The sequence below is a fragment of the Leuciscus leuciscus genome, assembly GCF_965113295.1.
Source record: "Leuciscus leuciscus genome assembly, chromosome: 18".
In the NCBI taxonomy this organism is placed as follows: domain Eukaryota; kingdom Metazoa; phylum Chordata; class Actinopteri; order Cypriniformes; family Leuciscidae; genus Leuciscus; species Leuciscus leuciscus.
This window is the reverse complement of record NC_138742.1, coordinates 15,214,940-15,228,667: the sequence shown is the minus strand read 5'-3', so window position 1 is coordinate 15,228,667 and position 13,728 is coordinate 15,214,940. Positions and strand designations below refer to the sequence as shown.

Below are 13,728 nucleotides of genomic sequence, written 5' to 3'. Positions count from 1 at the left end.
CCTGGGACTACTATGCCAATGCATGACATTGTGAACAGTTAATGACTCCTTTCTTACTCCACAGCTTTTGGATCTCGTTTTGGAAAGCCGAAGGGTCCACGAAATAAACCAGAAACATGGGTCTAGTTCATGTCGAAGGTGAAAGGAAAGGAGAACAGCCTCGCAAGACTGTACTGAGCACAGATTTCTTTCAGCCACAGAGAGACAAGCACTGTGGTTTTTGAGTGATAGTAGACCAACCACTGACCTCACACAACAAATGGACATTTATACAGATTCTGTATAACGGTGTAATGCAAGAGAATGGCCTGTTTGAACATTGAACCGTTGCAACGAACTTGCAACTAAAATGTATATAAAATGATTATAATTGTGCAACTAAAGACATAATAATAAGAGATGAATGTACTGAAATGTAGACACTTCCATAATCGCATAGGTAACCTTTTTAATGTATTTTATAATACATACAGCTGCAGGTATGGCCAATCAAGCCTTTATATTAGGCTACATAACTTTGGAGTTAGCAACAGCACATTTGGTGCCAGGTCTGTCTAAAAGAGATGAAAATGATTGTGAATAACTGTAATCAAGTTTATGGTTTATGACAGTGTTTAACTGTGTCTGCTCATTTGCCTTTAAGAAATGCTTCATCTTGGTACACTCATAAAATGGTTTATTTAAAAAAATACAGAAAAAGTCTATGCATTCCATTGCATTTTTACACAATTGAAAAGATCCACATGACAGTTCTATTAAATGTAACTTAGCATTTACAAAACATTACTTTGACTATGTTCATAATTGACCATCTAATTAGTCCTTAAAAAATCAATGAAATTGAAAACCTTTATACAAATATCAAACAGAGCAAATAATGAATCAAACACAGAGAGCATGCCTTGATCCCTAAGTGGATTTTTCCTATATTACAAACGACCATCAAAAACCTGATCAACACAAAAAAAAGAGTCTAGCTGCCAAAATTCAGAAGAAACATAGAACGCTAAACATCATGTTTATTTTAATATACCATGAAACCATAAGGTGTAAAAGCATAATCGTGTGTTACTGAGAGGAGAACATGTCTGTATATAACGGAAGATTCATCTTTTGGTAAATAATGACTCCCAATTTAAGTATTAAGTGAAATGTGAAAGGATCTTTTCTTTCATTAAACAAAACGGTTAATCTGCAGAATCTGAGAAAATGGAAATTATTACGGTTTAGGCTTTCCAACCTGCATATATAATCGTAATCCTAATTAAAAACAGTGGGAAATATAAGAAGCATGATATGATTTATATTGCACATGATTTTAAAATTCCAATGTCATTTACCACCAATTTTTCTATATATATAGTTTTTGCATTGTCATCCTTTGGTGGCCGATAAAATGGTCACCTTCAGTTGATCCTGGATGAGTAGAATTAGCATTTTTTACAATAATAAATACCCAATCATTACTTATTGCCAGACTTTATGAAATTCCATCGCAATTAATGCTTTGTACAAACTTGTATAACATCATTTAGCTTAATAGCAGACAATTAAAGACTCGATAGAAGGCACTCATTTTTTACAGGATGCATTTGATTAGGGAAAGCCATTAAATCGTTTTGTTGAAACCATAATCAATGTAGACTGATTGGCTTGCTGGTGTGAAATTACATTCAAATCAGTCATTAGCAATACTTGGCATCAATGGAGAAGCAAAACTGCTGTCCAAAACCCTTTCAAAAACATTGAATGCCTGTTTTAAGACTTAATCCCATTCAAAATAACCACATTGACATGTGCAAAAACATTACTGACACGCAACTACACTTGGCAAGTGAAAGCTAAATTGCACTCATTCAACTAAATCGGATAGCAGAGTCACCCTAGAATGCTTATCATAAATGACCAAGGACAACTTCAGTTCAAACACATAAGAAACAAGTGTTATGCAATAGTACTGCTACTTTACTTATGAATAATATCAAATGTTTTTTTGAAGGAGAACATTTTTGAGTTTGATTTGGGTAGCAGATTATGGGAACAGCAAAATACAATAACAGTTTTCTGGTACAAGAGAAACGCAGGAATTTATTCACCCCCTTCATTTATATTATTATAATAGAGTTAATTCATATTTGCACTCACTAATTTTCAGAAAAAAATTCAACAAATGCTTAAAATAGCCAAAGCAACAGGAATAATAATTTGGGACATTTTAAAAATTGGGGACATGTCAAAGAAAGACAAAAAAAAACACAAAAGTTCAGAGAATAATAAAGTATGATTTAAAAAATAAAATCAGTTCGGACTGTAAAACTACTATGATAGTATGAGCAGGATCATGCGCAAAACCTCAATGGAAGCATGTTTAGATGAACCATTTGAATCAAGGGGTCGTTGCCTTACATAAAACTCATTCTAACATGTCAGAATCATAGGTTCAAGAGCTCAATAAGTCAATCAAACCCCAATAATCTGAAGAAATGGATTCGATTACTATAAAACTACAAAGTGAACACAGAAGAATAAGAATTGACCAAATGAAAAGGCATCAGTATGTTGCCCCTGAGTGCAGGTTTGGTTATTACATTTCCATCTAATTTTCTGCTAATGTCCGGTCTTAGATGGAATACATCTTCCTGTCCAAAATAAAAATATATAAAAAAAATGACCAATGGCTTCCGTACACACGACTTCAGACAGAAAATGAACATGACAAATAAATTTATGACCATGATCTTAAAAGACTGACTATTCTGGACAAAAATAAATAATTAAAATGAACAACCCTCTTGTAAAGGCCAAATCCTATTTCCTGCATACGTGAGAGGTAATGCACAGGCTCCTCTTTGATAATGACTGCTAACACTCGTTCAAAAAATAATTAATTTTCCTTCAAGCAAAGTGTTTTAATCCAAAACCAGAGGATGATCAAAGAAAAAGCAAATCTCTCTCACTTGAAATTGATACCTTCTCTCTAGTCTATCTTAAATACGTCAGATACTGCAGTGTGACATTACATCATGGGAAGAAGAAGAAGAAAGAAAGCCTATTTTTCTCTTTTAAGACATACTTGCTGCTCTCCACTTGTGACAGGCACTTTTTTCCTTGTTTGTAAAAACCAATTAGCAGATGCACATGACGGCCTGGGAAACTACAATGAAAAGTCCTTCTTGAGAGATAATTCATCTCATTTATAATAATATATAAACAAATATAAAACAATACTGAGTAATCAGCAAAAATATATTTCAAATTAAATACTTTGGCTGAGAAAAACCTAAAAAGTACTCACGGGGTCATTTTCTTAACCAAAATCTAAAAAAGAAAAATATACAGTCTTCATCGTTTTTAGGTGAAGTCCAGATATTCCTTTTTTTTTTACACTGTGGAATGTCAGAAAAGTCTGTCAGGTGAATTAAAACTCCACCACTCCGCAAAATGAAGGATTCGGAAGTCATTTGGGGAAATCCGTGGACCTGCTGCCATTGAGTGAGGAGTCTGATGCAGGCTGAACGGGAGCCTGTGGAAGCATTTGCTCTGCTGTGGGTGAGGACAGAGGGCTGGTCTCTGAACAGGGAGCGGCGGGAACAGTGTGGGCGGATTTAGCCGGTTGCGGAGGCGCGGGCTGTGGCTCTCTGGGTGGCGTGGCGGGCCTCTGGAAAACCAGCTCGTCCGTTATCGCCACCCCACCTTGTGCCGTGTCCGTTTGTAGATGCGCGCAGGAGGTGACTTTGGTGTCCGGGTGAACAGGGGGAGGACACGATGTGGAACACAGGTCCTTGGTCTTAACGTCCTTTGACTCCTCCTTTTCCTCAGAGTGGTACTGCTTTAGACGGATGTGCCACGCCAGGCTGCACACGGCCGAGACTGTTTTGAACTGGTGGATCACGTTGCGGGGGATGAAGTAGATGTCGTCATCGCAGAGCTGCACACGAACGTAGCGGATGCCTTCCCGTCGTAACTGGTTGAGTTTGGCATCGTCCACCCACTGGACACACTGTAAAGAGAGGGGCATTATGAGAACGCTGACGTGTTTTACACCTGCCTGTCTTAACATCCTCTCCACACCCGTTAGGATTCATGTAATAATTACTGCTCATCCAACACCACGTGTTGACAACACCATAGATCAGATTGTGCTCTTAAAATAATTATAAATGTAAGCTTAGCGTTAAATTCTGCCAGGAAGACTCAATCAGCGCGTCATGAATTAACTCACTTCTAACCAATCATGTGTTAACACTCTCAGTATAAAAGAATGGTACTTACATCCGTCTGAGTTCGCAGATACTGACGGCGCCAATTACCTCCATCCTCCCCAACCACCTCCAAGATGGTCCTTTCCCTCCATCCTCCCCACCACCACCAGGATGGTCCCTTCCCTCCATCCTCCCCACCACCACCAGGATGGTCCCTTCCTTTGCCTCCAGGGGGTCGGCTGCGCCCCTGCCTTCATCTTCAGGCGGGATTTGCAGATTCCGTTACCCTCGCATTGCTTGCTAAGGACGGGGCCTACGCCAAATACTATGCTTGCTGAGCTATTAATAAATTTACTTGTTATATCATTTTATCTCCCGAGTCTTTCTGGTAGAAATATTGGATTATCAAAACTTAACCCCTTTAGATGCCTTGAATTTAATTCAATTCAAAATTACTCACTAAAATGTTGTTTATAAAAGATGATAAAAATTACCTTCAGCAGAGCTGATATTCAATTCAAATCATGCAATATTACATAAATATAACTGATTATTTTAGGCAGTTCTTAAACTAGTTTAGCTGACAAATTAGACTTTTTGATCGACATTAGCACCAAAATAGAATAACATATATTTTACTATGATCATTTATCTTTAGAATTGAATATTTCACAATCAAACAAGCTTTCTGCACAGAACCTTGAAAAATATATGAAAGATGAAAATGTGGAGGCTACTGCTGTCATGATACTATGTTCAATACAATACCTTGAAAAAGATTGTGGGGAGAAATTGCCACAACATTAGAGGCATAAATTGTGATAAGTATCGAAGTTGATTAATGAACTCAAGACATTCCTCAGGACTGATAGCTGATACGACTGATAGTGGGACCATATATTTTTATTATTAGGGCTGGGTAAAAAAAAAAAAACAACAACAAAAATCTAGATTTTAATTGATTCTCATTTTTATGAAGTGATATCGATTTTAAAATCCCAAGAATCAATCTTTTAGTCTATACTGCTTTCAGTCGATGAACGAACAGAACATTGTGACGCCTCCCATCCAATAAATCGCAATAAGCTATGCGCTTTGTTACTTTTGATATGTTCAAAATGTTCATGAAATTCTGTTCATTTTATTATGAAATACCATTTTGGCCCTCTTCAATGTGTCGTGGAAATGACCACCTCAGATCAAAGGAAACAGCAGCGTGAAGCACACGAGAACGGAGCATCTCTTCCGCTTTACTACAAGTTACAGCACGAAATAAACATCAGAAGGCATGTCGAAATATACTGTACAACTTACCGAAATCCGTAGCATGTTTCATTTAAACGCTCAATCAGTGTTTCAACCGCAGAAAGACATCAGCTTAGTAAACAACGTCAAGTAATGTTACATTTACCTCAGAAGAGCCATTTTACAGTTCTTCAATTTTAATATCCGTTTAAATAAATCCGACAGGTTTTTATGACAGCCACCATTTAAAGGTTTATATTTCAAAAAAACAAATTGTAGAAACGTAATTATGTCATTCTAAAGTTAGTATTATAACTTTATTATTATAAAAACGTTATTTAGGCTACATTATGATAACTTTGTTATTATAAAATCTTGCATATAATTTAAGTGTTTGCATAAAAATTAACCTTCAATTTTATAATAATGCAATACCAACTGACTTCCTGTATAGTTTACAGCATTAGTTGAGAGATTTTTTTCCTTGAGAAAATGTACATGTACTGTACCTGACATGTATCCAAATAAATCAATATCGAATTGGAATCGAATAGCAAGCTTGTGAATCGGAATCGAATCGTGAAATGTGTCAATTATTATTATTATAATTAATTATATTATTTCTAAGACAGAAATGTATTACTATTGTAAAACAAATGCACTGTAAAATATTAATATAAAATTTTATATTTTATACAAATATATTCATTATTTGACTTTAGTTGTAAATTTACCATTCTTATGACTTAATATGTTCACTTGCAAGAGTTATTAACCCTCAAGCTTTTATTTTGGTAGAAAACTGCAGGGAGACCTTTAAGTGTCTGTGACAACAGGTTTACAAACACTTGTCATTACACATCTGTGTTAAATGATGTTATCACCCATCCACAAAAAAGTTGTAAATTAATCAAATATCGTGCAAAATAATATAATAATACATTTTATGCCAAAAACAAAGCATGCCAAAACATACTGCATTCCCAAATGCGCGTTTAACTCTCTTCACATGTAGAGATGGAGTTCACCGCGTTTACTATGAACTGAGCTGCTCTGAGAAGCTGAAAACACTGCATGATAAGCTGCAAGTGTGTAAATGATCACAGTGACACACTTTGCTCTAAAACATGCAGCACAACGGACTATATACTTTCTTGATTAAAATGCACACTGCTATGCGGGTTAACTTGAAGTTGTAAAGAAGAGAGAGCAAGAAAGTGCAGCTGGTACCAGTTAGGCTTGTTGCGATAGTCGCGTTGCCAGTGTTACCGGTGTTCTGCCGCAATACCGGTAACATCACTAGCCCACCGCGGCACCTAACCCACCGTTGTTTAAGAAAACACTTGCTTGCTCTGTTCCGCGCCAGTGGACACACACCGCAAGCGATTTAAAAGCGAGGTGGAAAAGAGTGAAAAACTTGCTAACTTGCATGTTCCATCATAAATTGTGCTTACACAACCCAACTTGCCATGTTAGCCATGACTAATATAAACACACATAACTACAGTCTGTCCTGTTTAGCAGTTTAACAGCTCCTACCTGTGACACAGGTGGCTCAAACAGGTCTAGCTGAAGCCTCTGAACGACGTCATTGAAGTCCTCCGCGTGAAAACAGATCACATCTTTGGTTATCCGTGGCCGGTCACTCCTATGAGAGAGGAGAACATCAAAGGTCATTTTATCTATAGTTAATTACACAGTTTTCTGCATGTACAAGCACATGCATATGTTTCTGCGTGGTAGATGGCTGCACTCACCATTCCCCAAACTGCACTGCTTTCAGGACACCCACAGCTGCTGTACTCTGCCAGTCGAAGCTCTGGCCAACGTGATCCGCATGGGCTCGTGTCCGATCCTCGAACAGCACCTCACGTGGTTCACTGGCTCTCGGGAGGTAATGCAAGTTCTTGACCTCATTCATTGATCTACGACCAAAAAAAAAAAAAAAGCGTTTTGTAAGGCGCTACCATGAAAGTCTTTTTTGAGGTTGAATATCAACAGCGTTAAACAGCGCATACCTTCGTCTCTTGAATGGAGACTTGGGCATATCAGCTGTGGGGACCATCTGCTCTCCAGGTCTCACCCACATGATGGGACCATCGTCGCTCTGGGACCTGCAGTCAAGCTTCAGGCTGGACAGGCTTCCCCATGGCAAAGTCATCTGCACAGACAAACAAAACATTCGTCGTGAAGTTAGGACCATGCTGTAGCCTTGCCCTGACCACCGTCTCAATGTATGAATGGCAAGAAACAACTAAACAAACGCAGTTTTCTTTTCCGTGTTAACATATTTCCTATTGAAACAGGATTTTGAGGTGGAACATCTCAAAGAAAACTTATCTCAGCCATGGCTTGCAGCTTACTATTTATACTTGAGGATGCATAATATATCAGTTAATGGCTGATATTAGAGGGTTTTTTTTTAATGTATGGATATTGCATATCTAATTTTTAGGGCTGGGCACGTTAACACATTTATTAATTAACGCAGACAATTTTTTTAGCGCACGTTAACGCAGGTTTTTTTTTTTATTAATATTTTGAAAGTCTATTGCTCACTGGCTCTGAATACACATAGGCCTACAGTCAAACCATGGGTCACAGGAAGGGTGGGATGTTGGTCAGCCAGCAAATAACCCTCCCAAACAAGCAGTGGAGGGAGGCTTCGGCAGGTTCTCTAGGTGAACAGCGCTCCGAGAGTGAACGGCAGGCGCTCTATGGATAGTAACCATGGCAACGGCTGCAGCCTTTTTAACTTAACTTAAAATTATACATAACTTTACCTGATAGGCCTGCGTATAGTTTAGCGGGGATGCTCTGCCATGTGAATTCCCTCCTGTTGATGTCCTGATAACTATTTAGATTTTGGAAACTCACAAACAGCGAGGATCAGTCTCTCTCCCAATGATTTGTGCTGCGCGTCGTGTACAAAAAGTTCAAGACAATTCAACTTTGGCAGCGGGCGGGCATGCGCGCACAACTGCGACAGTTTCACGGGAACGCACCCGCTTGTCGCTGCACCTTGTGCTCGACCACTTCACCTCACTTTAATCAGACGCGTGACAATTTCGCTTCGAACTTTTGCTTTTTACGCACGTCAATTTCGCTCTGGACGCGTGAATGGATTCAAAATGTTCAAGCGTCCAACTAGAGCGTCCAACTTTGACGCGCTATTCGTGTTTGGTGTGAACGCACAAACAGGGAAACTTGCTACTGAACACAGACTGTTTCTGCTGCTCCCTGATGAAAGATACCTGTTGATACCTGGTCAGAAAAACCAAGAAAACAGGACTCTGATGGTAACTTGTTTCAACAAGCTAGATAAAAGGTAATGCCCTGGCAGTGGCAAATAGCTTTGGTTTAATATTTGATTTAATTACATTAATGTTTAAGTTGAGATTTACAAGAAATATTTTATTGCTACTGTGTAAAGGGAATACTGCTGGTAAAAAGCACATTAGGCTATTTGTTTAAAGTGTTTGCAAACCACATGTTATTGCACTTTTGTGTATATAGCAGTACATTTAGATCAAAAGTGCGCAATACACTACTTTAGAATTCATTATTCAATTTTGCGCATAATACGATTAATCGCAAGAAAATCGTGCGATTAATCACGATTAAAAAATTTTAATCGTTACCCAGCACTACTAATTTTACATCATGCTCATTTTCCTTTGTACATTTAGATATTTGCCTTTGCCATACTCAAGGTAATTTTTTAAAACACTTATTTATTAACAAATGTTAAATGTAATGGCAAATCTCAAAATAATTTTTCATACTCTACAATATAATGTTATATTGTCTAAATTCCCTTGTAGCATTTGAAATGATTGATTATAGTTTAATATCGACTATTATTAGTTATTAGCCAATACATTACTATCTGCTTAACAGTTCCTATAGGACGTTTTCTTGGACAAAAACTACTGTTTGGGGTAAGTTTTCCCCCCCAATAAATTAAACCTTTATTCATCAAGTATGCATTAAATTGATTTGTAAATTGGCTACAAAGGTATTAATAAAGACATTTATAAATTAATGTTAATTTATCAATTATAATGTTAATTTTATCAGTTGATTTATTGATAAGAAATGTTTCAATGATTTCTGAAGGATCATGTGACACTGAAAACTGAGGTAATGGCTGCTGAAATTTTAGCTTTGCCATCAAAGGAATAAATTATATTTATAAAAAACAGTTATTTGAAATTGTAATATTATTTTGCAAAATTGTCTAAATTTCTAATTAAACAAATGCAGTTTTCTGAGCACAAGGCTTCTTTACAAAGAAAAACTTTTAGACACCACATTTTTTAACAGTAGCGTATAGATCTCCAATTTGGATGTTTAAAGGTCTTCAAAAGTACAGGGATGCAACTAAAATCTTTACATAATTGTGCAAGACGACAACACTATTTAGCTGGATCCAAAAACGTAAGAAACACCGCCGGCAAATAGAAAACTGGAACACACCGTTTGCACTACAGAACACCATCAGCACAAGGACTTTCAAACTCACTCTTCTATGAGAGAATATGTTCAAACCTTAAGAAACGGAGACTCCTCAAGCATGTCCAAGAACTCCGGGAAGAAATCGCCCACCTCCTCATCTACTGCACCGACCAGACTGATCTGCCTCATGGGACCAGCTCTATATGTCCCAGAGCAATATGTTCGGCTCACCTGCAACACAAAAGCACTTCAGAGCCAGGATACAACATCCAACACACACTTTTTATCTTAGTGCTGCAATGGGTAAAGATGAACCTTAATGCAAAGTTCAGCATGTGTGTCTTTTCAAAGCTTCATCATAAAAAATTGTTTAAAGGACTGTTCACGTCAAGCATGATAACTATATTTATATTAGCGCCCACACCAATGCAATGATAACGATCTGTTTATTATAAGGGTGCGCTGCAGTTATACCGTTAGCTGCTTTAAATGCTCAAGCTCTTTAAAGTCAGGTGGATTTTGATCAGTTGTCAATGTTTTTATCATTCATCAGCTGGAAAAACTGATTCCAATGATATCGTTCCTCTGTGTCGTTATTGTTATAACTGTGGTGTGGACTTCCCTAATCTAATAAAGTTAGAAAGATTATTAAAACATTATAGTTTTCAATTTCATCCTTGGTGAGAACAAGCAATAGGGAATAATTTACAGTAATATGGTGTTTAAGACAACCAGAAAATGAACGCAACTTCAATATGTGATTCCCGTGCTTCTTGAAAGAATGAATTTGATAATGTCAGTTTATTTAGTCTCTGATACGCCAGAGAAACAGCCTAACAGTTTGGCCATGGGTAAATTTGCTCTGCTTCACTTACTCAAGACTGTTCCTGTACTTTGAACTGACACCTTCTAGCCGCCTGACTTGTGTAAATAAAAATTGCAGCTGCTTTAACAGTCCTCTAGAAGTAAGAATGGTTAAATAGATTTGATAGATTTCATTTGCTAGTCTCCCATGCAAGGCATCAATGCATTCCTGCTTAAAAAAAACGGCACGGCACGGCATGCCAAAGCCAAGTCAAGTCACCTTTATTTATATAGCGCTTTTTACAATACAGATTGTTTCAAAGCGTCCCCTTACCTGGGAGTGGAAGCTAGCAATCGTGGTGGTCTCAATGTCCTTTTTACCAAGGATTTCCATCTTGACAGGCGTATTTGGGAAATTGAAGGCAAAGTAGTCCAAGAAATCGGGCAGGTAGGCGGCCGCTCCATGCACCACGGCGAGTGCATAGCGCGCAGCTCCTTTAGGGTGTTCAGCAAAGGCGAGTTCCAGGAACTCCTGAGTAAATCTTTCAGTGTCTTCAGGCTGCAGTAAGGACAGTTCATCTGCATAAGCATGTAGTACAGACGCCCCTCCATTGGGCTGCTTTTCCTCATGGATGAGTCTGCTGAAGGAGGAGTTGGTCTGAAGCCACGAGCTGCGGATGAAGTGGTCTTGGTGCGAGAGGAACAGCTTCTTCCCACCTTTGGGGGTGTGGTACTCATCTAAGCCCGGACACGGCTTTTCATCTTTGATGTACGCTTGTAAGACAGGGTCTTCAGAAAGAGGTGGAGCATCTCCTGTCAATCCTGCACACACCGTCTGCACCTCTTTGTTGTGCACGCGTAACTTCTTGCCACGCTCATCTTCACGATGCCGCTTCTTCTTTTTCTTTTTCTTTAGGAGGTATTCCTCCAGGGTCTGGGTTTTGCCATTCTCACTGTGGGGCTCTGAAAAGATCAACAGAAATGACAAGAACATCAGATAAATATCAATTGTACATAGCTTCTAGGACTTTACTTTGCAAACATGAAAAAATAAACTCACATCAATGATTTTGTCTCTCCTTAAACACTTTTTAGATAATTTGTGGGGTAATCAAAATTCAACACAATTCTTGGCATTTGGAGACCATAGTTTCAGGTACAATACCATAACCACTACAGTTTACAGTCCTACAGTATTAACCAACTAATATCAATTATTTTAAAAAGTACTTTGGCGGTAACATGGTACAATCATGACAACATACGGTAATACTATGGTACTGTAATAGTACAGAATGGTTACCATATACATACAAGATACTGCAAAATGCTTCAATGAATATCATTGTATTGTGTCCAAAAACTCCGGTATTATTATGGTATCGTGCTTATAAAAAAAGCTATGATAGTACCACGTTATTTATGTATGTAAAAATTACAGTTTTGTGTAGTAACAGCGAGTTTAGTAAACAAGACAGATGTAATGAGAACGCCTCTGATACTAAGCAGAGAAAATGACCATAAGTTATACGTTTCATTAAAATGTACTTTCACAGCAGTGAAAACTTTCTTCCTCGATAATATTTATGTGAATGGGGGCGTGCGCGCGCATGGGTTAGCAGCTGTGGCTAACGGCACTTTCTCCGCTCACTTCTCAAGTTGGAAGCCAGCCAGAAATGTAAAATCGTTTGGCTTACGTGCAAACGCTATTAAAGTTACCTTTCTTCTTCTTGCATTCCTCCACTTTAACGTTCGCCTCGGCGTTTTCCTTCTTGGGCTTAAGTTTCACGTCCTTCTCAATGTGTTTGGGCTTGTTGTTGAGGGGCTTGGCCTTCGCTACTTTGAGCGGCGTGAAAGTGAACAGCGGGGAAGGCGGCAGGACCGTCTTCTGCGGGACGTGGGCTGCTGGTGTCACTTTGCGCGGCGGCCAGCCCGGAGGTAATTCTTTCTTGGTGCTGTTGAGCTGATGATGGAGGGGATGGCGGTGTTGCACAGGTGCCTGCTCTTTGCTGAAGTTGCGCGCTTGGCTGTTCTGCTGTTGGTGCGGTGGATGCGCTCGTTGTTGGGCATGTTGGTGATTCTGTTGGTGGTGATGTAGCTTTATTTTCTTCGCTTCCTTCTCCGATCTCTCGCGCGTGTCATCGGACGGCGAACATTCTCGTTTTTTCTTCTTTTTCTTCTCTTTGGTGGCTTTGTCAAAGCTGTCCCTGCTCTTCTCCTCTACTTTGACGCGTAGCAGATCGACCTGTGCAGCCATTTTGCACGTAAATTTAAAAGGCTTTAAAAGGGACTTTTTGCGCATGTCTAATGGGAGCTGTAGTTCTTTTGTCAGTAGCCAATCGGAGCTAATGCGTTTGTAGTTTTCCCGCTCGGAATGCGCATGCGCTCAACCTATAGCTTTGTGGGTAGTGATGTTTCTGCACTGCTACGGTTGAAGGGATGCGTGCGCTTCTGCACGCGCCTCGTCCAGTGGCTGACGTAATGCTGTAGCAGGTTCAGGGGTTGGTTGGGCGGTTCCGTTTCGTTGAGATATTTATATTTCTAAGCGCTCTGTCTACGTTAAGCTCAAAACCGACTAAAGAACAACACACGACATCCTGGTCATAGTTGCGCGATGTCGGATTTCTTCAGTGGCCGTCTACGTGGGACGCTTTCTTGCCTGTCATTTGCGCTATTTCTGGTTGATCTATGTTTACAACAAGAGTGCGTCGCATCTGCCTGTCTCAGTATCATCAAAAATGTCGATGAACGATTCGTTCGTGCGACTCGGATCTTTTCACGGAATCCGTTGAACCTCTTTAAAGAACCTGGTCTGAACCAGTCTGTGGGCTGAACGAATCGATTACGAATCGGTTTATGATGCTTTTGAGTCAACAATTCACTGACTCGTTAAAACGAGAAGCGATGGCAAGAGGGTTTTGAATAAATGCCATGGAGAATTTGACTGGTGCAGTGAAGAAATCTTAAATAAACTTTTTAAAAATAATGGAAATGTTTGGTTTGATTGTAGGACTTGTTT

At 38.9% G+C, this 13,728-nt stretch overlaps 2 protein-coding genes across 4 annotated transcripts in view; one reads left to right on the top strand and one right to left on the bottom strand.

Moving 5' to 3' along the window:
- The window catches only part of ptpn22 (protein tyrosine phosphatase non-receptor type 22), a 17,781-nt gene extending 17,079 nt beyond the window's left edge, over window positions 1-702 (top strand). For all 3 annotated transcript variants that reach the window (XM_082145387.1, XM_082145388.1, XM_082145389.1), the window contains exon 29: window positions 65-702. In XM_082145387.1, the coding sequence (XP_082001513.1) occupies window positions 65-126 (62 nt within the window). In that variant the 3' untranslated portion in view covers window positions 127-702. The remainder of the gene's footprint in view (window positions 1-64) is intronic.
- On the bottom strand, window positions 65-13,728 carry rsbn1 (round spermatid basic protein 1). Its single transcript, XM_082145396.1, has 7 exons — window positions 12,429-13,728; window positions 11,044-11,672; window positions 9,999-10,136; window positions 7,466-7,608; window positions 7,205-7,372; window positions 6,987-7,095; window positions 65-4,000 (listed from the first exon to the last, which is right to left on the bottom strand). The coding sequence occupies exons 1-7, from the start codon at window positions 13,009-13,011 to the stop codon at window positions 3,458-3,460; spliced, it is 2,313 nt and encodes a 770-aa protein (XP_082001522.1). The 5' UTR covers window positions 13,012-13,728; the 3' UTR covers window positions 65-3,457.